The sequence below is a fragment of the Benincasa hispida genome, chromosome 4, assembly GCF_009727055.1.
Source record: "Benincasa hispida cultivar B227 chromosome 4, ASM972705v1, whole genome shotgun sequence".
Taxonomy (NCBI): Eukaryota; Viridiplantae; Streptophyta; class Magnoliopsida; order Cucurbitales; family Cucurbitaceae; genus Benincasa; species Benincasa hispida.
The window spans coordinates 44,722,156-44,747,050 of NC_052352.1; the positions used below are offsets into that span (position 1 = coordinate 44,722,156).

The window sequence follows — 24,895 nt, forward strand, 5'->3', positions numbered from 1 at the left end:
TAGCTCTCACGTCCCTAAGAGTTCACACCGTGAGATTCATGCTTGGTTTCGTGTCACCCTAGGGTGACCTCCATTCAGAAAATGTTTGCATGGGTCAATAGCAAGATGAATAGGGGAAGTAGTTCATAGTAAGTGAGTGAAAGATGTGTGTCAACGTATCCTATAGTCTCTTCCATTAATTTGGACCGTGAGATTCCTATATTACGTCTGCTTGTCGTTTTTAGGCAACATAAGCTAGTCATTTTACAATGGCTATCCCCTCGGAGGGTTGTAACATAGGTTTTAGAACAACTCAAACTCCAGAAATGAATAAAATTTCGTAAGTCTATTCCTAACCTTGACTTTCAAATTCGGTAGCATCGTTGGGCTGACCTCTGAGGTCTGAAAATAGAGGGTTACACTTACAAGAGTTTCTAAGTGTTAGTAAGTTCTTGACCAATAACGATAACTAAATGACTATAGGAATAACAGTTATTCTGAAATTAGTATTTAGTCAAGAATGTCTTGCTTCAGTGAAGGAATATTTGACTGCCCTTCCATAACATCTATTTTGACTCACTAAAGTATCGTTGTAAATAAATAATGAAATTTGGGTACATTATTACTTTTGCTAAAATTTGTTTGGATTTAAAAGCAATTTACTTATTAGAATTTGATTATATTTTCAGCATGTCGAATTCTTCTAAAGTACTCGCTTCTGACAAGTTTAACGGTCTTAATTTTTCAACATCAAATTTAAACGCAATACTAGCAGTTGTTGATTAAAATTTGTTCCCAGCTCATCTGAAAACCAAAGAGGTTGGAATGCATATGACAGATGAATTAAGGCAAATGAAAAGACCTGAATCCATATTTTGGCAAATATATTCGATGTAATAGCTAAGAAATTCAAGAACATGGTTTCTACTAAAGAAATCATGGATTCGCTACAGACATTGTTTGAACAAATTGTTAGGAACGATATTCTTGAAGATGGTTATAACTGTGACATAAAGGATAAAACTTCTGTTAATGAACAAGTTCTGGATATGTTAAAAGTAAACATGAATGTCATAGATGAGAAAACTAAGAAAGCACAACAAAGTAAATATGATTTACTTGTCATTGAGTAATGTTTAGTGGAAAATGATAAATTAACCTAGATATTAAATTCAGGTGTCACTAATCGTATTTGCGCTTTCGCTCAGGAAACTAGTTCCTGGAGGCAGCTTATAGAAGGCGAAACAACCTTTAAGGTAGGGACCGAGGAGATTATCTCAACTAAAGCAGTGAGAGATATGAAGTTATTTATTGAAGATAGATTCATTTTACTTGAAAATGTTTATTACATTCCTTTCATGAGGAGGAATTTAATATCGATCTTATGTTTGCTAGAACAAAAGCACAAAGTCTCTTTTGAATATAATGAAGCGTTCATTATTTCAAAAGGAATTAAAATATGTTCTGCAAAACTGAAAAATAACTTATGTATTAAATCTGATTGAGTAAAAGCTATTTTAAATATAGAGATGTTTAAAATAGCTGAAACTCAAAATAAGAAACAAAAAAAATTCTCCTATTGTCTATTTTTGGCACTTAAAATTGGGTCACATTAATCTAAATAGGATTGAGAGATTGGTTAAGAGTGGACTTCTAAATCAGTTAGAAGATAACTCTCTACCACCATATGAATCCTGTCTTGAGGGTAAAATGACCAAAAGATCTTTTACGGGAAAAGGTCTTAGAGCCAAAGAACCCTTAGAACTTATACATTCAGACCTCTGTGGTCCGATGAATGTTAAAGCACGAGGAGAGTATGAATATTTCATCAGCTTTATTGATGATTATTCTAGATATGGCTACATTTACCTAATGCATCATAAGTTTGAAACCCTTGAAAAGTTAAAGAAATATAAGGTAGAGGTTGAGAACCAATTAGGTAAAAAGATTAAAACATTTCAATCAAATCGAGGTGGCGATCATATGGACTTAAAATTTCAGGACTATTTGATAGAATATAGAATTCAGTCTCAACTCACAGCACCCGGTACACCTTAATAGAATGGGGTAGCGAAAAGGGAAAATAAAACTCGGTTAGACATAGTTCGTTCGATAATGAGTTATGTTCAATCACCTAATTCTTTTTGGGGATATGCAGTAGAGGTTGTTGTATATATTTTGAACATGGTTCTCTCGAAAAGTGTTTCAAAAACACTTTACAAGTTATGGAAAGGACGTAAAGATAGTTTACGTCACTTCAGGATTTGGGGATGCCCAACACATGTGTTGATACAAAACCCAAAAAAATTAGAACGTCGTTCAAAAGTATGTCTATTTGTAGGCTACCTCAAAGAGATAAAAGGTGGAATATTCTATGATCCTCAAAAAGATAAAGTATTTATATCAACAAATGCAACCTTCTTAGAGGAAGATCACATAAAGAATCATCAACCTTGCAGTAAACTAGTATTAAATGAAATGCCCACAGAAGCTATAGAAAAATCAACAAGGGTTGTTGATCAAGTTGGTCCTTCAACAAGAGTTATTGATAAAACTGGTACTTCACATCATTCTCGAGAGTTGAGAGTGCCTCGACGTAGTGGGAGAGTTATTCAACAGCCAAATCGTTACATGGGTTTGACATAAACTCAGTTCATCATACTTGATGATGGCTCAAAAGACCCATTGACTTCTAAACAGTCAATGGAAGATGTGAATAGAGACCAATGGATAAAAGCCATGGACCTCGAAATGGAGTCTATGTACTTCAATTCAGTCTGGGAACTAGTAGATGAACTAAAAGGGGTAAAATCTATTGGTTGCAAATGGATCTACAAAAAAAAGATAAGGTACAGACCTACAAAGCTAGACTTGTGGCAAATGGGTTTACCCAAAGAGAGAAGGTGGACTATGAAGAAACCTTATCTTCAGTTGTCATGATCAAGTCTATTAAAATACTATTATCTATTGTCGCTTTTTATGATTATGAAATATGGAAAATGGATGACAAGACACCTTTCTGAATAGCTATCTTGAAGAGAGTATCGATATGTCTCAATCAGAGGGGTTTATAAAGCAGCGTCAAGAGCAAAAGGTTTGCAAGCTTAAAAGATCTATTTATGGATTGAAACAAGCATCTCAATCTTGGAATATGAGATTTGACACTACAATCAAATCTTATGGCTTTGAACGGAATGTTGATGAACCTTGTGTTTACAAGAAGATTGTCAACAATACTGTAGCTTTTCTAGTTTTATATGTTGATGATATTCTAGCCATTGAAAATGAAGTAGAATTCCTAGTTGACATTAAGAGATGGCTAGCTTTGCAATTCCAAATGAAGGATTTGGGAGATGCACAGTATGTTCTTTGAATCCAAATAGTTTGGAATCGCAAGAACAGAACACAGGAATTATCTCAGCCATCTTATATAGACAAGACGTTGTCTAAATATAAAATGCAAAATTTCAGGTATGGAATTGATTTGTCTAAGGAACAATGTCCTAAGACATCTCAAGAGGTTGAGGTTATGAAATGAATTCCCATCAGCAGTTGGAAGTTTGATGTATGTCATGTTATGTACACATCCCGACATATGCTAAGGCAGTTGGAATAGTCAATAGATATCAGTCCAATCTTGAATATGATCATTGGACTGCCGTTAAGAACATCCTTAAGTATCTTCAGAGAACGAGGGACTATATGCTCGTGTATGGTGCTAAGGATCTGATCTTTATAGGATACACTGATTTTGATTTTCAGACCGATGTGGATTCTAAGAAATCAACTTCAAGATCAGTATTCACTCTGAATGGAGGAGCAATAGTATGGAGGAGTATAAAGCAAAGTTGTATTGCTGACTCCACCATGGATGGGGAGTATGTAGCTACATGTGAAGCAACCAAGGAGGCAATATGGATTAAAAAGTTCTTGACCGACTTGGAAGTGGTTCCATATACGCATCTATCGATCACCCTCTATTGTGATAATAATGAAGCAGTTGAAAATTCCAAAGAACCAAGAAGCCATAAATGCGAAAAGCACATCGAGCGCAAGTATCATCTCATCGGGGAGATAGTACACCGAGAAGATGTGATCATCACGCAGATAGCCTCAGAAGATAATTTAGTTGATTTTTTTACAAAAGCTTTCTCAGCTAAAGTGTTTGAGGGTCACCTAGTGAGACTAGGACTACGAGATAGATAAATCTAGGACAAATGGGAGAATATATGGGTATCTGATGCCTTAGTTATTGTATTTAGTCAATATTCTCTCATTCTCAACATCGTATATATTTGTATATATGTAAACTCACTGGAAATTTAGTCCAAGTGGAAGTTTGTTGGGTTGTATGTCCTAAAACTCGCAGTTTATAAAATTAAACATATTCTATTTGCAATAAAGAAGTTATTGATGTTTATGTAAATTGTATTTGTAAAAACTAAATCCAATAAACTAAGATCCCCGGTTATTACATGAGAACTTGGACTTTATGCGGAGACATAAGAGTGGATCAAGTTCGAGTAGATAGCCAAAACGATCTATAGTATACGAATAAGGTTGGGTACCTTATTCTGGAAACACTATCAGATACGGTCCACTTTGTATTTAGTACAAACAATGTGATCTTGAATCGTTCATGTAGAGACATGCGAGTGGGGCGTCCTATGCAAAGAGTTTGTATAAGATCAGACGGAGAAATAAGTCATTCTTACTTTATAACGTTGTTTACTGTTTAAGACTTACTGTTTCAAAGCGATGACCTAGGTAACTTGACCTTAATCCTGAGCTAATATAGACTCCTATTTATTCAAGATTATCTTTAGATTTGCAAGGGTGAGTTTTGGCTCAATAGCACCGGCTCAATAAGCCTCCCATGTTAGGGGTAAGACCTGGTAGATAGCTGGAGGAATAGGGTGCAAGATGGAATTCGCTCCTACTCGCTTTTAGGGCTGTCTCTTATACACATCTAGATGTGTATAAGAGACAGGGAATAGGGTGCAAGATGGAATTCGCTCCTACTCGCTTTTAGGGATAGTAGACAGGTTATTCCCTTAAGTACTGACTCCGAGTCTTGAACAAGGGGTCCCACTCTCTCATTGGCCCGAGAGGGACTCGATTTGGTGACTGGATCACAAACCAATTATTCATTAGAGGATCAGTGGGACTTAAGGAACAAGATGTAATCTCAGGGGTAAAACAGCTTTTGACCCAATCGTTATTACGAACAACTTGTAAAGGGTCGACTTACTGATTATGGTTAAATCAAGTAGACAAAAATATATCTACAGTGAGGGAGTGCAACTATTGAGCTTTAGTGGAATGACTCGACAGTAAACAAATGTTTGTTAATTGGGTTAAAGAGTTTAACCGGTTAATCTCGGATCGTTGGAGCCCATGATCTGTAGGTCCATTAGATCCCTTACTAGCTCATAAACGGACTAAACCTTAGAATACTGTGATAAGAGAATTTGAAACGTTCAAATCCAAATTATGGAAACTATTAAACATTAATTATCTAATTAAACGAAATTAGAGATTTGGACAATATTTAAATATGATTTAAATATTAATTGCATGAATAGGGATTCATGTTGGGAATTGGTGTTTCATTAATTTAATATTTGATATTAAACAAATTTGATTAATTAAATTGTTTAATTAATGAAAATTAATTGTTAAAAATAATTATTATTTAAAACTAATTATTTAAATTGTTAAATTAATATTTTATTAAACTAGTTTTATTTTTAAAATTTGAAATAAGATTTCAAAATTGAGTTAAAATAGAATTTAATATTGAAAATTGAAAATTGGAAGGAAGTGGGTTTTTCCCACTTCTTCCACTTGACAATCCACCTCCCAATTCCATTATCTTTTGAGTGTTTTGGTGTCAGGTTTCTATGCAATCTGATTGCATGAAGATTTTGAACAAAACCCTTTCAATTGACCAAAATGAAGAGGTTTTTGTCTGAATTTTAAGAAAGAAAATAGTGGTTTCTCAAATTCTTTACAAAAACCAGAAAACATTTTCCAATCCTCCCTAAATTAATCTCATTTTGGATCCCACAATCCAATCTAAGGACCTATAGAATAGTAGGGAAGATACGGTGGTGGTCTACAACTTGTTAAAGAGGAAATTCGAGCTGGATTTGAAGATTGAAGAGTTCAACAAAGGTATAACTTCAAAACCCTATTTTATCTTATTGAACTTGCATATTTCTTTGCTTAAATTGATGGAATTAGAGTGCTTAAGATCCTAGTTGTTTCCACATGTTGAATATGAACACCATCACATCTATGCACTCACTTCTCTATCTATGCACTCAACATTCCATTCTCTAGGGTTTTCTCAACTTGTAGTATCATATGTTATCCAAACTTAGCCGAATTCTCTCCCTCAAACACCCTATGCGCCCACCAATCTCCTTCTATGCGTCCAACCCTAACTTCTTCTCTTGGTGGTGCATAGTTCAAAACAAAGTCACTCAATACTTAACCAAATCTTCCCCCATACTTTCACCTTGTCCCTAACCTCAAAGCATGGCTCTTCAAGCTCACAACATACCTCCTAATATTCATAGCATAGTCCCTCATATTCACAGCATAGTCTCTTTTGTTCGTAGCATAGCTCCTTATACTCGTAGCATAGCTCCTTATACTCGTAGCATAGTCTCTTCTTACTCATAAAATAACTTCCAACATCCCCTAAACATCCAAAGTTTGTCCAAAATCTCCCCTTGGATGCACCTACTATGTGTCCAACTTGGTATGCTATGACTTAATATGTTATGAGTTGGTCAACTATGCTATCAACTATGTTAAGACTTGTTACCTATGATATGACATTTTACCTATGTTATGGCCTACTTCCTCAACCATACTATGAGTTGAACTTAGCCAAGATTCTCTATGTTCTCCTATGTTATGAATCCAACTCTTATTTAGCATAGTTTGGACACTTAGCCAAATTTTTTACCCTTAACCACTATGCCTCCAACACTTAGAAATTTTCCAAGGCATAGTTTAGGTATTTAGTCAAATTTTCCCTTTCAAGGCTTGAATTATGAGCTCTTCTCTCCACCCAAGGAATCCTATGAAGGATCGGGTGTTACAGATAAACCCTCCCCCAAATGCTGAATTTGACCTAAAGTTTCCTTGTTTCAAAATTAAATAAGAAAACTACAGATTCCTAAGGTCATGTTTGCTAACCCTTCTATTTTTTGTTTTTATTAAAACATTGACCTCAATCTTTTATTTTTTTAAAAAAATAGTCGTTATAATTATTAATTACAATAAGTAGATTTGTTCGGGAAAAGAAGAAGAAGAAGAAGAAGAAGATAATGAAAATATTTATAATGGCTCGTTTGGTTCATAGGAATAAGAGGTGGGAATGGAAAAATGATATTCTATCACTATGTTTGGTACAAGTTTTTAACCTTGAGAATGAAAATATCTTATTTCAAGTCATTTCATATTCTCATCTATAGAGGTTTTTCATAACCACCCAAATAGATGAATTTTCTCTATTTCCAATGGTTTTTTTCTCTCTCTTACTTTTTATCTTTTCATTTTATTTGTTTTTCTTCTTTGTTGATATTGGTTAATTTATCTAATTTTTATAGATATGTTTAAATTAAATTTATACTTGACGTATATAATTAATTTTATTAATAATAATGCTAATATAATAATTTATTTTATTATTTATGAATTAATATGAAAAATATAATCTTTAAAATATATATATATATATATATATATATGAATAACCATAATTATATTTGCTTAGATCCATTTTTATTGGTAATATATATTAACATAATAAATTATTTATTAAAATTATTAATTAGTCTTTAAAAAGTTATTAATTAATTAACTAATAATAAAATAAATTATTTTTTTACTTAAACAATATTGTACATTTGTACTTCTTGTTTTAATCTATAATAATAGTTTTTTTAAAAAAATTAAAAACATTTTTTTGATGACTTAGAATCAATTAGTTTATGTCAACTTCTTTTTTATATATAGGGCTTATAATTGACATTGAATAATTAGTTAATTAACTCTTCAATTAACAAAACTATAGAAAAAAATATTTAAATTAAATACCAATATCTTTTTAATAAAAATTGATAATATAAATGTGTAATATAAAAATAATAATAATTGATAATAAATATATTAAATTGGAGGATGAATGGATAAATTTAGTTAAATTTTAATGACTTAAAATTGATTTATAGCTTAATATAATAAAAATAAATTAACAAACAAAAATAATTTTATTGAACTTAATTTTTATTAGTTTTATACATCTTAATGGTATAAAAAAAGTATAACACATTCTTATTTTTGTTTTCCAAACATTTTATTTCCAGACATATATAAAATCTTAATCCAAACAACTCCTAAGAGCCTTGAAATGAAATAAAGATGGTAGAGAAAAAGAGAGGGAAAGTGAAGGCTTAATTGAAATTAGATATTAACTACATCAGTTAATTTTATTAAACTGGTGTTGACAAACCCTCCCCAAACACAGAATTCAGCCTCTTGCTTCTGAATTAAATAAGAACCTATTGATACTAATTTCACTTCCAAATTTCTTCATTTGTTATATACTTTTCACCATTAGTTTAAAAAATAAAGTCAAATTTTTAAAACTAAAAAAAAGAAACACTCAAAAAATTGTTTTCGTTTTAAAATTTTGATTAAGAATTCAATTGTTGAACTTAAAAAAGATGTAAATAATTATAAGAAACGTAGATGAAATAGACTTAATTTTCAAAAAAAAAACCAAAATCCAAATAGTTACCAAACAAGCCCTAATTTATTCGATTCTAACCTTCATACCCCGAAATGTATGATTGTTCTTTTCCCAAACTACTCTGTAATTTTTGCCGTTCTAATTTTCTTACTAACATAAAACTTAATTATCTACTTTCGAATCCATTCCAAATATGATTTACGCAACTTAAAAGTTAAAATCACCAATATTTCAGTCCAGGATACTTTTTAACAAATCATTATTTAGTCCATCAAAATTAATTTTTACCAAAATTTGTTAAATAATAATAATAATTTTCGTACAAGGACATCATATGAATATTTTTCATAGTTTATAAAGAGAATGTTAGAGAGACGATAATAAACTAACTCTATGGACTAATTTTAAGAGTTATTGAAAATACAATACCCAAAATTGGATATTTTGAAGTAGAATATAGGACCACATTACTATAACGCTAAAATAAATAATCACGAGTTCATCATGCTAAGACTTTAGACAAAATAGTAAATAGCCAAAAACAAGTTGTATGCAGAGTTGAAAATCGAAAGCACAAAAACGCTAAACGTAACAAGCGTAAATTGTTCTCAAAGTAAAAAATTAAACATGATGGAGTTCGCATTTTGCAAGAATTTAAATGTAAAAACCTTGCAGGGATTAAGAGGAAGCAAGAGGAGAAACATGGAAACTAAAAAGGGAGAGATTATGTTGCACATGAACATGAACTGAAATTCATTTATAATTGAAAAAAAAAAAAAAACTTACACTAGACTATGTAGTATACAAATATGATTCTCATTTATTAGGAATAAAAATTACGGTTGAGCAAGTTTAGCAAGAATAACTAAATCCAAAATCTTAACATCAAGAGTGTCGTCTACCTTCACAATTCCATCAGTGCCGTCTACACCGATCAACTTGCCAGTGGCACCACGGAGTGCACCGCCCATTATCTTGATCTTGTCTGACTTCCTAGGAACAATCACTTCTACTTCGCTAGAAGGGGCTGTTACCGTTTCACCATTTCCACTTGATCCAAGCCCTATCCTACACGATCCATCCTGAGGCAAAAACCCAAAACCCCAAAATCAAACATCACCTTTTTATGACACACTCAAAACCAACTAGTAAAAGAATAAGGAGAGATAGATAGGAATGAACCCCCACCGTCCCTTAAGACATTACCGATGTAATTGAGTTGGGGTTAAAGTCCCTATATTTTACTACTCTTGGGCAGAGGTTTTAGTTTAGTACTCTGTTTTTATTTTCTGCTTTCTCTGTTCTTTGAGTAACTCTGTTTTCACAGCAGGTTGTTTTTCAAGTTTTAAGTTTTTTTTGGTTGTTTTTAGTTAATCTTTTAAAATCTCTCAAAAGGCTGGTTTGTACCCTTTAAATAGAGGTTCTTAGGTTGAAGTATTAGTTCTAGGAGTAATAAAGAGTTCTTCAAGAATTCTCCAAGATTGTTTCAATAAATTAGTTCTGCACTATTTAATCACCCGGAGGGTTTCCAAATATTTTTATTTACCTCATCAAAACAACTTAACTTCTAACAATAACCAACATTAGCATGCCACTCCACTAATAACCAGGCATAAAGGAAGAAACTCTTCTGCTTTCATCTTTTCTTTTCTTTTTTTTTTTCCCCCCTTACAAGACTCTACTGTTCTCCATCAAGTAGTTAGTTCTTTGTGGAATGTCCCTTCAATTTCTCCGTGATTATGGTTCCATTTTTGTGATGTGTTCTTTAAGTGATGCTTACTGAAACTTAGATTATTTAACGGTAAACTATATAACGCTGATACTCCACTATGTAATTAAAAATAAACAAATAAATAGTGGGCAAAGCTTTAGTAAACACGTACCGGAAGCACCTCACGGATTACTCCCATGATGGGATCATCTCCTGACCTCCGGTAATTGACCAATATGTCTGGCATGTACCACGGTCCTTCGGTATCACCACCTGCCATTTCAATTTATTTTTCAAGATCGTTAATAAAGCAAAAAAAATAAATAAAAAAATAAAAAAATAAAAAAATAAAAAATATTGGAGGTGTCATGGAACGAAATTCCTGTTTCCACGGACATGACCCCATTGCAAAAGATTGAACCACCGAGTTTGATATACAGTACTTATGAAATAAAATTTATTCCAAATCTCTCTAGAAGAAACTCAAATCTTTCTTTTGAGGGTTAAATGTGCCCTAATACAATTTGTTTTTTAAAAATAACTAGAAATTGGAGCTTCGCTCCCCTATACCTGCACCCATGCCCACTCAAGGTCGTGCTTCAGAACAGTTTTATCAAAAGAAAAGAAAATTGTATCGATGCAAGCCCACCCTGAAGCTCCACCCAATTTTCACTCGCATTAAATTATAGTGGCGCCCTTTTTATATATATGCAAATGCGGAAAAGTGAGTTATAATCAAATTCAGGTGTTATCCATTGATTATTTTGTAAACATACTTCCCTCCAGATGTTAAAGAAAGATATAAATTAATGACAAATATAATTATATAAATAATAAACTATTGCTAATTCTATTTGTACCAGAAATTCTATGAACATTTTTGTGAAGAACATCTGATTTAAAATAAATCTGGGGAAAATTATATCATGCTGAAAGAAGTAAATACAAACCTATAACAGGAGACATCATATCCAGACCACCTGTGCCTGGTGTCATTGGTTGCCCGCCAGGAGTGCCAGGAAGATAGGAGGCTGAATTTGGTGTCATGGGCTGTCCACCAGGAGTTGAAGGCAAGTATGGGCTCGGAGCATTTGCTGAACACGAAGACAAGTAATATTAGGATATGATTATGTTTATTATAAGGAAAAGTTGAAAACTTAAAAAAAATACAATGCACCAACCATATGCTGAACCACTATCACGGGGGGTACCAGCATCACTGTAGCTGCCACCAGGAGTGTTTGCCCAACCAGAACCAGGAGTTGGAGCTTCGTATGTTCGTGAAGGAGGGCTTCCTGGCTGAAGAGACAACAGTAGAACATAAATTACTGAATTTATGGTCAATAAGCCAGAATAGTAGTGGCATTTGGCAAGTCCTTATAAAGATCTAACCTGATACTGTGGACTTGCTCCCCAAGTTGCAGGGTTCCCGTCCTCCCAGTTGTCCCTAGTTTAGCAAAATCAGAGTTCACAACATCAATCATCAAAGACAATAGCCCAAAAAAACTTCAAAAAGAGAAGTTCAACGGATAAGCTGGTGCTTAAAGCATATGATGCAAAACACGAAATACAGCATAGTAGAGATCAAGAAGCCATATGGTTCTCATATATGAGATAGATTTATCCCACAGCCAAAGGTGTTCTCCACATTGATTTAGTTCCTAGAGCAGCAATATACAACACAATCAACATCACATTTGCCTCCAGGGCGGTCCAGGTACAGGACTTCACTATTGCACTACTACCACTCACACCATATATGTCACTGTCAGAAGGCAACTGATGGTGAATGTGTACCAAATATGACAGCCTGCCTTCTGAAAGATGACAAACCACATCTTGTCCAACTTCTCATTATTCTAGCTTCCCTAACCCAAAGTTCAACAACGAGACTTAAGGAGCCAAAAAGATAAATATTATAGTAAAATTCCATACATCTTAATTTCACTACTTCAATGATATTTTTTTTTATAAGAAACATTTCACTGAATAAATAAAATAATGGGGAGACCCCAAAGCACCTATACGGGGGCGTTTGGAGCAAAGATTATGCTAAGACTATAATAACTACCTCTTACTATAGTACATACTATTTTGTAATCCTCAATTAGCTACAGTCTAACACTTTCAAAATCCCAATTTTCTACCATATATACTATTTTACATTCATCGATTTTTTATTATTGGCTAGTGTTTACTATTTCCTCCTCAAACTAAAATAGTTTACACCTCAAACACATACTATAATAACCCAAACTAAAATAACCTGAACCCCAAACACAAACTATTGTAATCCAACTATAATAACCTAGGACTATAATAACAACTCCTTGCCCCAAATGCCCCCTAAGTGATTACAAAAGAGTTTCCAATTGGAAACTAAATAAGAAAGACTGAAGTGCTTAAAAGGGTTCCTTCTTCATACTTCTGGTCTTAGAGATTTGTTCAGGCCTCTGATCTGAGCTCATACCTAAGAAATACTATCAAAATACACACAAATGCAGAATACAACAGAATCAGTCAAAAGTATATTTTTCCCCCCAAAAGAAAACGGCCAAGAGAAGAATTATGGAGAAAGAACGAAGTAACAAATATACATTCAAGAAACTGTCTCTTAATCTTGCAAGACTGGCAAAAAAACAAAGTAAAAATTATAAATCTTCATAAGCTATCTGCTATAGCATCAATATTTTCAAGCTTATTCATAATGCTATACAGGAGCAGTTCGATGCATCCTTGAATTTAAATTTTCCTCGGTTTTAACTGTAAGATAATATCAGAAAAGTAAGCTATAGACAATATTTAAAATAAAAATAATTTATTGAGCCTCTACAACACATACATTCTACAATGTTATCCATGTTAACTTAATTAATTTCTGAAGTACACTAATCCAAATGAAATTTACCTTGACGGACTCATGGGTGCATAGGGATTCCATGCTCGATCTCGCATAGGTGTTCTCATGCCATCATGAATTGGTGTTGCTATAAAAAGAGATAGTAAAACATGAATAACCCTCAAAGTATTATTAGAATAAAAACAGAAAAACAACATGAAAAGAGAACTAACTTCCAATATCTCTCATCGGGGTCATGTATGGATGCAGGGGAGTTCGAGAAGGATGCATGGGAGTTTCACTTCCCATACCATATCTAGATGCATCACTGGTACAAAGCAAACATTAGAACTTTGAAATAACAAACAAACAAAACCAGATTAATTATGTATGATATATTATATTTACCGATGGGGGGTTGAAACGGCCACATTATCTGAGATGAAATTGCGGTCAACTGCAAATAAAACAAGCATTATAGAGTTAACGCCACATATTTAACTTCCATCTGAGACTTACTTGACATTTCCCAGATATCCTTAAAAAAAATGTATGCAAGTAATGCCATATATATCAAACATAGACTTGAGTATCTCTCAAAATCTTTTAAAACATGCCTGTGACAACTTTCATTTGAGATTCAAGCTCCACACGAACCAGTTGGCCTTTTATTTCAACGACACGCCCACGGTAACCCTTGTAAGGTCCCTGTCGAACTTTTACGGTTGATCCAACCAACCCATCATGATGCCCTCTCCCACCTCTATGTCTTCCTCCATCTGAACCACAAGTGAACAACTTAATAAAAAATCAGAGAATAAACCTTTTATCAGATAAAAATCACAAAACAATCATAAGACAACATGGATATGAAACAGTCCACCACATACTATCGTTGGGGGGGCCTCCTCGGGGAAATCTCTTAGGTGACTGAGGAAAACGAGGTGGGGTCGCAAGGCCAGCAAACCTAGAGTATGAATTACCCTGCAACATGAAAAATGCAGCAGAAACTAAATGTTAAGATACAACTGTCAACAAAAAAAGGTGCTGTATAAATCAGGTATTTGATAAAAACAAGAACTTACATTTCTATTTCCATTAGTTCGAGATCCACCCACAACAACACAAGACTGTGATTTAACACATATAAAGCCTGCATGTTCCAAGTGATGGCGATCATAAATAAACAGGATTCCTCTGTATATGTGCTCCACCGGACCTTGTTTTCCCTATAGTAGGAGCAAAAAAGATATTTAAAATTTAAAAATAAATAAATAATAAAAGGGGGGAGGGAAAAAAAGTTGACATCCAGAAGGAAATAGACAACATGAAACAGAGCTCTAACCTTACAAGGACCTTCAAGAATCCTCACTACATCCTTGGAGGAAATTGTGTTATTGAACCGATCTTGAACGCTAATTTTCTTGTCGATCTTACTTTTTATTTCCCTCAACTTCACAATATCAACCTCAGGCCTATCAGGAGTACCTTTAAGAATCTAGAGCAGAATCATACTCATGAGCTTCCTGACTATAAAATGACAAAAATGGCATGCATGATTCAGAGCATATTCACCTGAAAAGCCTCAGTTTCTACTCGAATAATTACGCCAAAGCTCATATTACTGCAAAAGTTATTGACAATCTATGAATCCAACCCTTGTATTTAAAAATTCAGAATAAAGAACAATGTTAGAAAACTACTTACTCCAGTAACACAAGATCATGAAGTTCATAATCCCCAATTCTTGTCACACCAGTTGTTACCTCGGAGCTCTCAACAACATCATCAGCAAATACCCGAATCTGAAGATGATATAGATTTAGGACATTTCAGCACACTATAAGTAAGATATCATTTAGAAATGCAAGACCTATGATTTTATAATAGTTCCACGAAAATATAAACTCACATGTTCCTTGGTTGTATCAGATAGTATAATAAGCACATGCTGATCCACCTTCACAACCATACCAGTAGCCCCCTCCTGAGTGCCCGATACAACTTTTACATGATTCCCAGGCTCAAAGTACTTGCAAAGCTCTCTTTCATTCACAGCAAGAGTTTTCTAAAAAAAAAAAAAAAAAAAAAAAGGATCATACGAGATATAAGCTTACCCTTTGAATAAGATGATGAGAAGGTTCGGCCAGTCAAATAAGAAAGAAGCATGTGAGTTGGGTAGTTCTTACGGGAAGGCCCTTCATTTCTGGTCTGATGTGGACATTCTCCTCCTCTACTTTCTCCACCCATCCTTTCAAATTCTTGAGATCCCCCTTAACAACAATGACAGCATCACCCTTCATAAAGTGCCCTTTCTTTCGGTTAGCAAACAAGGTAGACAAACTAGCAATATCCCCATCTCCATTTTCTCCAGGCTTTCGAAATTTTTCAAGTTCATCAAAAGTCGGCTTTATGTTTTGGGCACTTATTGACTTCATGGACACTGTTTTATACAAGAAACCATCCTTGAAAAACATGCCACCAATATTCTCAAAGTATTCTCCAGTAATAGGATCACGTCTGCGCTCTACACGGATATGCAACTCTCTGAATATGAAGAAGGGTGAGTTACTATGGACTTTAAACAAGAATTCACATCAAATATATGGAGGCCAGGTTACATTCAGAGAAACAATGTGGACTACCTAGCTTCATCAATATTCATAAAACGAGGTGGAGGAACAAATGCCTTCTTCTTAGCAACTTCTCTCCCTTCCTGAAAGACAGATACTCAGTATCAAAAACAATATTCACTCTCACTCATAGATAGATGCCAATGATCCAAGAGAAGGAACTAATAGTATACACGCATACATAAATATATACACACATATTTACATATATATAGTAAAAGACATGAAAACATGAAGAAAATGCTACCTACAAAATATATTTCCAAATTGATATATTAAGGATTGCAAGCAGATGAAAACTAGAAAAATAAAGCTAGAAAAACTTCCCAATATAAGTCTCTAACAACATTTGATGATCGAGAGTTCAATACTATAATGATGAAATACCAACAATTTTATTAAAAAAAAAGTTTCCTTCAAAACATTACCAATTTATTTGCAAGAGCCTGTAGGTCTATCCGTGGAATCAGTTTCACAGTAACCCTCTGTCGCACATTATCAACATCCACCACCTGAAGAAAAGAGAGCTCAACACGTCAAAGAGACATAGAGTGAGTGAAATATCTTAACTCATTGAAAGTACCACAATTACCTTGGCAAGATCCCCCTTATATGTCCCAATCTTCATCCTAACCCATGTATCTCTAGAAAGATCAATTGCTTTGCTTTCAACAGAGAGAACATCAGTCATCTCTTTAATTGGAACAAGCGTTATTTTTTGAGCATATATGTTGCGTAGACCTTTACAAGCCTAAAACAATAGCAAAAGCAAGTTTAAAGAGTTAATTGCCTGGTTATAGGATTGAACTCAATCATTACTAGAAGTATGAAAAAAAGGTGTACTAACCAAAACAATTTTAAATTGTTGATCACTGCCTAAATAATTTTGTTCAGTCTCTTCAATAATATAACATTCGAAGAAAAAAAAAACATAATATACCTCTCTAACATGGGCTTCTTTGTCAGCCTCAATATATATAAAGTTCTTCAAATGGTCAAGAGCAACCGCAGATCTTATTTGCATTTCAGGCCCTCTATCGATGCATTTTTGCATTAGACAAACAGCAGCCTCCCGTTCACGGCCAATCTAATAAAAAAAGAGTTGTGTATCATTAATCAAGTACAACCGTTCTCTAAGACGAGTACACCAAAAAAGGAAAAATCTTAAGAAGAAACTACAAAAAATGAAAGTTTTAAGTATTAAAATCCTACCGCGCATTTAACCATCCACAATTTTGGATCCCTTACAGAAGGTAAAAGGGCTTGCTGCTCCACTTCTGTCGTCTCCTCGTCATATTCCATATGATTTGACCTTGCATATCTCGCTTGAATCCTTCTTTCAAGTGCTTCAACATCCTCTTGTTCATCCTCCCGTGGTAGCAACGGGCGGCGATGCATCCTTCTATTATCATCGTCATCGGGTATATCAGCTACATTATCAACTATGAAATCTGCATGATAAAGAAATTATTGATTTGGAGAGACACGTACATAAGCAGAAGCTAGTGTAGAAAGAAACTAGTGAGATGAATAATGAATTTAAAAGGGAACAAGACACATAAGATTACCCAGAGAACCAGTGACAAGAATACACTACAGCACTAAAATAACCTCCTGTTTTCCAGTCCATCGTTCACCATTATCAATTACTACTTTGTTAAAGAGAAAAAAAGGATGGCCCCAAGAAACAAAACTATTCAATGCCATAAGGGCAACAACTAGCTGCCAAAATTTTTCTTTGCTTTGTGCTATTTTAGAAAAATATAAAATCAAATTGATACAAGGGGCAGGTGAAAATTTGTGATAACTAATACAAGGAAGTTTAGAGGGGGGAAAATTTAATGTCTCCTTATAGGCGTCGGTTGACAAGCTACTTGGTAACTTTGATCTTGGTTTGATTTTGTTGGGTTGGAAAGGATAGTTCTTCAAATTGAGAAGAAGATGAGAGAATGGAGTGTGGAGCTAGAAATTGGCAACTTGGGGAGCAAAATTGAAGCTCGTTCAGTTAAACGACACAAGTGATTCTTTGAAGAACCTCAAAAATTGTGCCATAAAGAGGTTGCTAGCATTATGGGAAAGGTGACAATGGTAGCACTGCAAATTAGAGGCAATGTGGCGATGTAAGAAATTCTTCATGGAACATCTAAAAAAGTTGCCCATATATAAAATCTTGAGGTCATTGGTGTTGGTATTGATTGGAGAACTCCTTTTTGGAATGATACTGGTGCAGGTAGAAACGTTGCCCAAATACTAATACCATTTCTTCATGCAATCTATTCTTTAATTGATCCATTTCTTCACATATGCTCTGCTCTTTCATATTCCTTCACACAGATTTGCACAAAACTCCATGGCCAGAGGCCCAGAACCGAACAGCACTAATGCCAAATTGATAGGTGCTGAAACAAGACCACATGAACTTACAAGATAAACCAAGTCCCTATCTTGAGATCGCTCAAGCCCTAAACCAACTGAATCAATTCCTAGTTACTCTCTTCCTCTCCCACGATATATATTACCAAAGTACCCAAACTACTACTCTAACTAACTACTAATATACCCTTCATATTCCAATAATACCATTCCTATTAGTAGTTAGCTTTTGGCTCTCCAATTCACTAATACTATTATTAGTGGTACTGTTTTGCAATAGCTGAACACATAAAGATTCAGTCTTAATACTTGGAAGAATACTTTGCTTGTTGATCACTGGAGGTTGAGAAGTCCAAAAAAGGGGAATGCATTTTCGTGAATTCAATGACTGGATGGCATTAACACGGCAAAAATAAGATGGCAACCATACTTCTAAGGACAACTTGTCGTGTTCTTTATACGAAGGTAGATCAGGACAAAATAATCAGTTTGTGCCTTTATTTCATGCTTCTAGAGAAGATGTAGGGAACATATCTTTATAACTTTTGGTTGCTCATGAATGTTGGATAAATGCTCCAAGGACCTGAACAGCATATAACAATTACTCTGCAGCGTGTAGCTCTAGAGCAATGCTAAGCTTTTATGGATTAATGCCACTAAAGCAATCATTTGAAGGAAAGTCCATATAGGAGGCAGAAGGATGGGCGGTGCTAAATTTCAAATCTCCCATTGGTTTTCCTTGTCCAGCACATTTCATAGCTCCTGCCTTCGTGAAATCAGTTTACAGTATGGGTGTGTTTTTTGTAAACTCACACAGAGTTTCAGTTTGTGTTCTCTTATAGTGGGCTAAAGATTTTACGAAAGATAAATTGTTTTTCCATGCACCTAAAGAAAGTAAGAGTTTTATGATATAACTAATCATTTTTCAAATGACAATTAAGAGTTTGTTTCTTGTTAGAAATAAATTTAAAAAAAAAAAAAAAAAATGACTTGCAGATATTTCACTTTCAAGTTTCACCAAATTTCAGAAAAGCACAAAAAAAAAAAAAAAAGAAAAAAAAAGTCAGAACCATTGTATATTGATTCCATTCAAATAACCAAACCTCGAGGCATAACTTATGTGTCCGAACTAACACCGCCTACTAGAAAATCTCTGAGATTCGCAATTCAAACTCCTAACTAGCCATCCTAATTCTCCATTCAATTGGATTGACTGAATGTGCATATGAGGAAATACCCCACTCCGAAGAAAAAAAATCATAGATTAATAACCATTTTTAACCAAGAACTGAATACATACTAAGGAAAACCCAAAGAAAAACCCTAAGTGCATTCTAATCTATCGACAATCCATTTGATATCAAAATTGAACTAATTGAACCTATAAAGAAACACAAAAAGACAATTATGCGAAACATACCGTCCTCTCCTTCATCCTCATCTTCATCATCATCGCTATCGACCTCAGCCTCAATATCCAAAAACTGAGAACCGCTAGGCCTCTTGGCACGCCGCCTCCGACCACCGCCACCAAAATCCTCCTCCTCCTCATCCTCTTCTTCTTCCTCTTCGTCCTCATCTTCCTCCGCAACGTCGTCTATGAAATCTGATCTCCGACGCTTCCTACTCGAACGATCTTCCTCCTCCTCCTCCTCCTCGTCGAGAGGCTGTTCCATCTCCTCCTCATACTCTTCTTCATCGGCGTCAATGTCGTCGTCATCGTCGTCCCTGCGACGAGGCATCCCTGAATTCGAAATTCGCAAAGCTCAACTATGCCCTAAGCCAAGATACTGGAAGAACCGAAATTCGGAAGCTGAACTATGCCCTAGGCCGAGTTACTCGAACGAGAGCGAAAAGGTGTGAACTTGGGAAAATAGTTGGCGGGTCTATTAACGTTTCGTTTTTAAGCCCACTTTCTGCAACATTTCTATTTTCTATCTGTTTTATGCCTTTATACTAAATTAAAATCTTCAATGTCTTTACTTTTACTTGTCATAGTAAAATCAATTGAAATTCAAGAAATACGATTTTTTTTTTAGAAAGGTAGTAAAGTAAATAACAAAATTTATCAACATTAGTGGTCTTTTGTATTCTTTTTTTCTTCTGTTTTTATTTACTTGTTTATGAATAGTTACATGATGGTCGTTAGATTATCACTACTACTTTAGTGAGATGTTGGCAAAAAATAATTGTTTTGAGTTAATTTTAAATGAAATCGGGTGAAAATGATTACCAACTATTAATTAATAATTCAAATTGATATACTTAATTAAATTTATAGAAATTATTAGTTAGAGTTTTTAATCGTGGTTTAAATTACTTTCTTTTTAGTTATCTCTACTATATTAAAAGGGGAATAGTGGAGAATTTTTACATTTCATATTACCCTTCAATTTTAAAGAAATGTCTACTATATCTCACGGTTAGTTACCACTTACTTTTGATTCTATTTACTCTCACTCTTTGATTGTTACGAATGTGTTTAGTAACTCTCTCACCCTGATTAATATTGGTAATCCTTTGATATCTACAAAGTACGTAGTTCTTGACTTTTCCTTCAAACGGTGAAGTATCAAATCATAAAAATGGTAAATGATGAAACATCAAATTTGTGACAATGGCCTTGCTTTTGTCTTCAACCGACCATGTTAAATTGTTTACACACTTCCCGATAGTCTTTTTTTCTCTCGTGATTTAAAATTGAATCATTTATGATTTTTTATTTCATTGTTTCTGTGTAGATACCAATTTTTTAAATTTATTCCCTTATTATTGTTATTGTATATTTCCTATGAGCATTGCACCATATATTCTTCTCACCCTCAATTCCAAATCCATCCTCATAAATATTTTAGTTCAATAGATTTACTTTATCGATTTTTTTATTAGTTTAAATTTTTAAATTTTGTTTAATTGATTTGTTTGATTTAGTTGCTCGAATTTCGGTTGGTCATTTTATTTACGTACATAGAAACAAATTTTCAAGAAAGATTAAATTTAAAAATCATTGATGTATTTACTTACATGTTAGAAAACTCTAGAAAGTTTATGTCTTAAGAATAAATAAACTAAAATATATGAAAGTAGTGTTTTTTTCCCAAAAAAAAATATTTATATATATATTTATATATAATATAAATATATTCCTCTTGGTTTTAGATTTATTTTCAAATATTCATATCGTAGTGGCATATTAAAAATCGATTCATCAAAATCACGTATCAAAAAATTTTTAAAAAAGAAAAATGTAATACCAATAGTAAATCCATAGTAGCTCTAAACAAAATCTTAAAAACATTATTTTACTAGGAGAAGATTTATTGTAGGTTTCTTTCTTTTTTTTTTTTTTTAATGATTTGGGATTTTGGATCCTAATAATAAGAAAACAACATCAATTTAACTAAATTTATAAAAAAAAATCATATTACCGTAAAATTCTAGTATGAAGATTCATACATATGTTGATTATAAAGAGATTTTCCTTTATTTAATGTCTAATTTATTAATTTATTTTCTTTAAAGAACCGAGGTACATAATTCTATATTTACATGTTATAAAGCTCTATAAGATTTATGTTTTAAGAATAAATAAATTAAAATATGAAAGTAGTTTTTTCTAGGAAAGACAAGAGCATTTTCCTCTTGGTTTTAGATTTATTTTCAAATATTCATATTTTTTGGCATACTAAAAAATGATATATCAAAATGATGTACCACAAATTAAAAATAATAATAACAATATCAATATTAAATCCATAGTAGCTCTAAACAAAATCTTAAATACACTATTTTGCTAGAAGAGATTTATTGTAGTTTTCTGTTTTTAAAAATGATTTGGGATATTAGATCCTAATAATAAGAAAACAACATCAATTTTACTCAATTACAAAATATATATATATATTGTCAAAAAATATTCTAATATAAAGTTCCAAACTCCCACATAAGAGATTTTCCTTTATTAATGTCTAATTTATTAAATTTATTTTCTTAAAAAAATCGAGGTATATAATTCTGTATTTACATGTTAAGAAACTCTATAAGATTTATGTTTTAAGAATAAATAAATTAAAACATGAAAGTAGTTGTTTAGAGGAAAAACAAAGGGAAATTATTTCAAATGGTAAACTGTTGAAAATATTTACAAGATATAGCAAAAGTTTAGAACTATCAAGGATAGATTCTGGGACTTCTATCACTAATAGAAGTCTATCCGTGTCTATCAATATCACTATAGAAGTCTATCAGTGTCTATTAGCATCTATCCTTGATAGTTCTAAAATTTTGCTATATTTTGTAAATATTTTAGTTTATATTTTTATATATTTAAAAACAACAAAGTCTATTAGGGTTTGCACTATTAACGTAAAAAAACTGATTCTTCCACCCCCACATTGTTAAACAAAAATCTATTAAGTAAAAAAATAAATAAAAATCTACCAATTTTAATATAGTCAATAAACTTACTTCCTACAAACACGTATTTTAAATATTTTTATTACACTTTATTTACATTTTTTTAATGATTTGTAATTGAGAAGAATATTGAAAGAATGATTGAACGAAGATTTTTAACAAGTATAACCCGGTCACCCAACATAAAATTGCTCCAAAGCTAAGCACACTTAACTTTGGAGTTCCTATGATCGAGCCACCCAAAAGGAAGGTGCACCTTATTGGTATTGGTGGTAACTTTCAATTCTTTTAAGCCTTTCTTAACTATACCTTCATGTTCTCATGATCCCTCTCATTCGAATATGGTCTCGATTTATTTTGTCCCCCTCCTAAACTCGGGTTGTTACATGTCCACCCTGAAACACATTCTGGTGGTGTATATGTTGACCTATGTGCATGTATGGAAGGAAAGAGTCGATTATGCGTATTAATCTATGCCAATATGGTAAAGTTGGAGTACAAGTTTAGTGAAGATTCTTACAAGTTTTATGTTTATGTTACAGGAGAATGTTTATGAATTTTCTAATGCTTTATTAATCTTGTAGTCTTAATGGATTTGTTATAAGCTATCGACATTTATATGATTTGAAGAAAGTTTTACTAAAGTTATTTTATTATTAAAATTACCAATCATTGAGGTTTTTATCTCAACCTTTTAAATGTATTTCCCCCACCAGGTTGCTCTTGAGTTTCACAAGAGTTAGCTTATCAGAAGTTACCACCCGATTCACCAATTTGTTGTGACATATAGCTAAGGTTTGAGTTTTAGTAAGAAGAGGATTTGTTGAAATGTGTAAGTAATGCAGGTTAAGAAAAGCTTGACAGTAGATTCTATCGAGGTCTATTGTCATCACATTTCGTCCTAGGTTCAATAGGGTAACCTGGGGTAGGGTATGGCACTATGGATATCAATAGACTACCTATTAATACGATCACACATCTGTAACTGATTTCGGAAAACAAGTTATACAATGAATGAATATTTGGGGATATAACCTCAAATCCAAAATAAGGTTAGCCCAAGGCACCACAAGATGTCTAAGCCATAAGGACTCTCAAGCACCCCAACTAAAAATGCACAAGAATGACAAGGGAGCTAAGTTACACGGTCCTCCTATTCAACCGTAGCCGTTATTAATTGTACTTGCATAGAAAGTTTAATTAATTCTTTAGAGTTAGAAGGCTAGTTCCAATTAATCCCATAAGGATGGAGGAAATCATCAACTTTTGTCAAGGACTATTCACATCCAAAATCACAACATACTAAATTATTGGAGGATAGAGCCCTTTCTAACCGAGGTTCAAACCAAACTGAACAACGTCGCCCATCATCAATAGAAAAACATACCAAAGGCCACAAGCTATCTCAAATGCAGAGGATAGCCTATTAACACTAATACAAAGAACTAAAGGCACGAGTCACCTATATATTCTTGACTCTGCAAACTATATCCCTCCACTCAGGGAACCTACAAGGATACAAAGCGAATCAAAATAAACCATAACAACTTCATGATGACAACAATGTTCCAAGCAGGGATATGATGGATGTTAAGAACATCACTAGAATACGAAAGGCAAATGTCCAACTAAGTAACCTTTGCCTCACCCACCCTATCCAAATTCTCTTTCCACAAGTGAGAATGAAACAAATGATCAAATACCCAAACAACTTTCATTAGCAAACCAAAATTGTTGTCCCAATTGTTGGGGTTGATGCCCTACATCTCGTGGCTCTTGTAATTTGTAATTATATTGTACAAACTATTTATTTATCTAATAAAATAAGAGGTTTTTTTTTTTACATTTAGTAGCCTTAACCCACAAAACCAATAAACTAAGATCCAACATTATCTTCTGTAAATAAAACATGTATGTGGAGACATACAGGTGGACCATGTTTAAGTGATAACCTAAACGGTCTGTAGTAGATGGATAAGGCTGGGTACTTTATCCTGGTGACACTACGAATACAACCTGCTTTGTAGTTGTTACAATTGTTGTAGAAACATGTGAGCATGGGTGTTCTATACAAAGAGTTTGTATAAGACTAGACCTCTAAATGAATTGTCTCTCTATATAACACCATCGATAGAAGAGACTTACATTTCACTAGGATAACCATTAGTGAATTG

General features: G+C 33.4%; 1 protein-coding gene across 1 annotated transcript; it reads right to left on the reverse strand.

Annotated features, from left to right (window-relative positions):
* Positions 1 to 9,476: 9,476 nt before the first annotated feature.
* Positions 9,477 to 20,047, reverse strand: LOC120075853 (putative transcription elongation factor SPT5 homolog 1). Its single transcript, XM_039029561.1, has 22 exons — positions 19,726 to 20,047; positions 17,145 to 17,383; positions 16,873 to 17,019; positions 16,525 to 16,683; positions 16,361 to 16,444; positions 15,945 to 16,015; positions 15,489 to 15,846; positions 15,212 to 15,367; positions 15,007 to 15,104; positions 14,875 to 14,923; positions 14,645 to 14,797; positions 14,385 to 14,528; positions 14,190 to 14,283; positions 13,917 to 14,078; positions 13,708 to 13,756; positions 13,533 to 13,627; positions 13,369 to 13,447; positions 11,853 to 11,907; positions 11,642 to 11,759; positions 11,411 to 11,554; positions 10,633 to 10,733; positions 9,477 to 9,831 (listed from the first exon to the last, which is right to left on the reverse strand). Exons 1-22 carry the CDS (start codon positions 20,045 to 20,047, stop codon positions 9,586 to 9,588), a joined length of 3,123 nt encoding a protein of 1,040 aa, XP_038885489.1. The 3' UTR covers positions 9,477 to 9,585.
* Positions 20,048 to 24,895: the final 4,848 nt, after the last annotated feature.

Excerpts from the sequence above, each read along its gene's own strand:
- LOC120075853 (XM_039029561.1), bottom strand. The coding sequence starts at position 20,047 with ATGCCTCGTCGCAGGGACGACGATGACGACGACATTGACGCCGATGAA. Across the intron at positions 14,079-14,189 it reads AGGAGGCCCCCCCAACGATA|ATGGAGGAAGACATAGAGGT; the intron begins GTATGTGGTGGA and ends CTTGTGGTTCAG. Across the intron at positions 13,448-13,532 it reads CCCGATGAGAGATATTGGAA|CAACACCAATTCATGATGGC; the intron begins GTTAGTTCTCTT and ends CTCTTTTTATAG.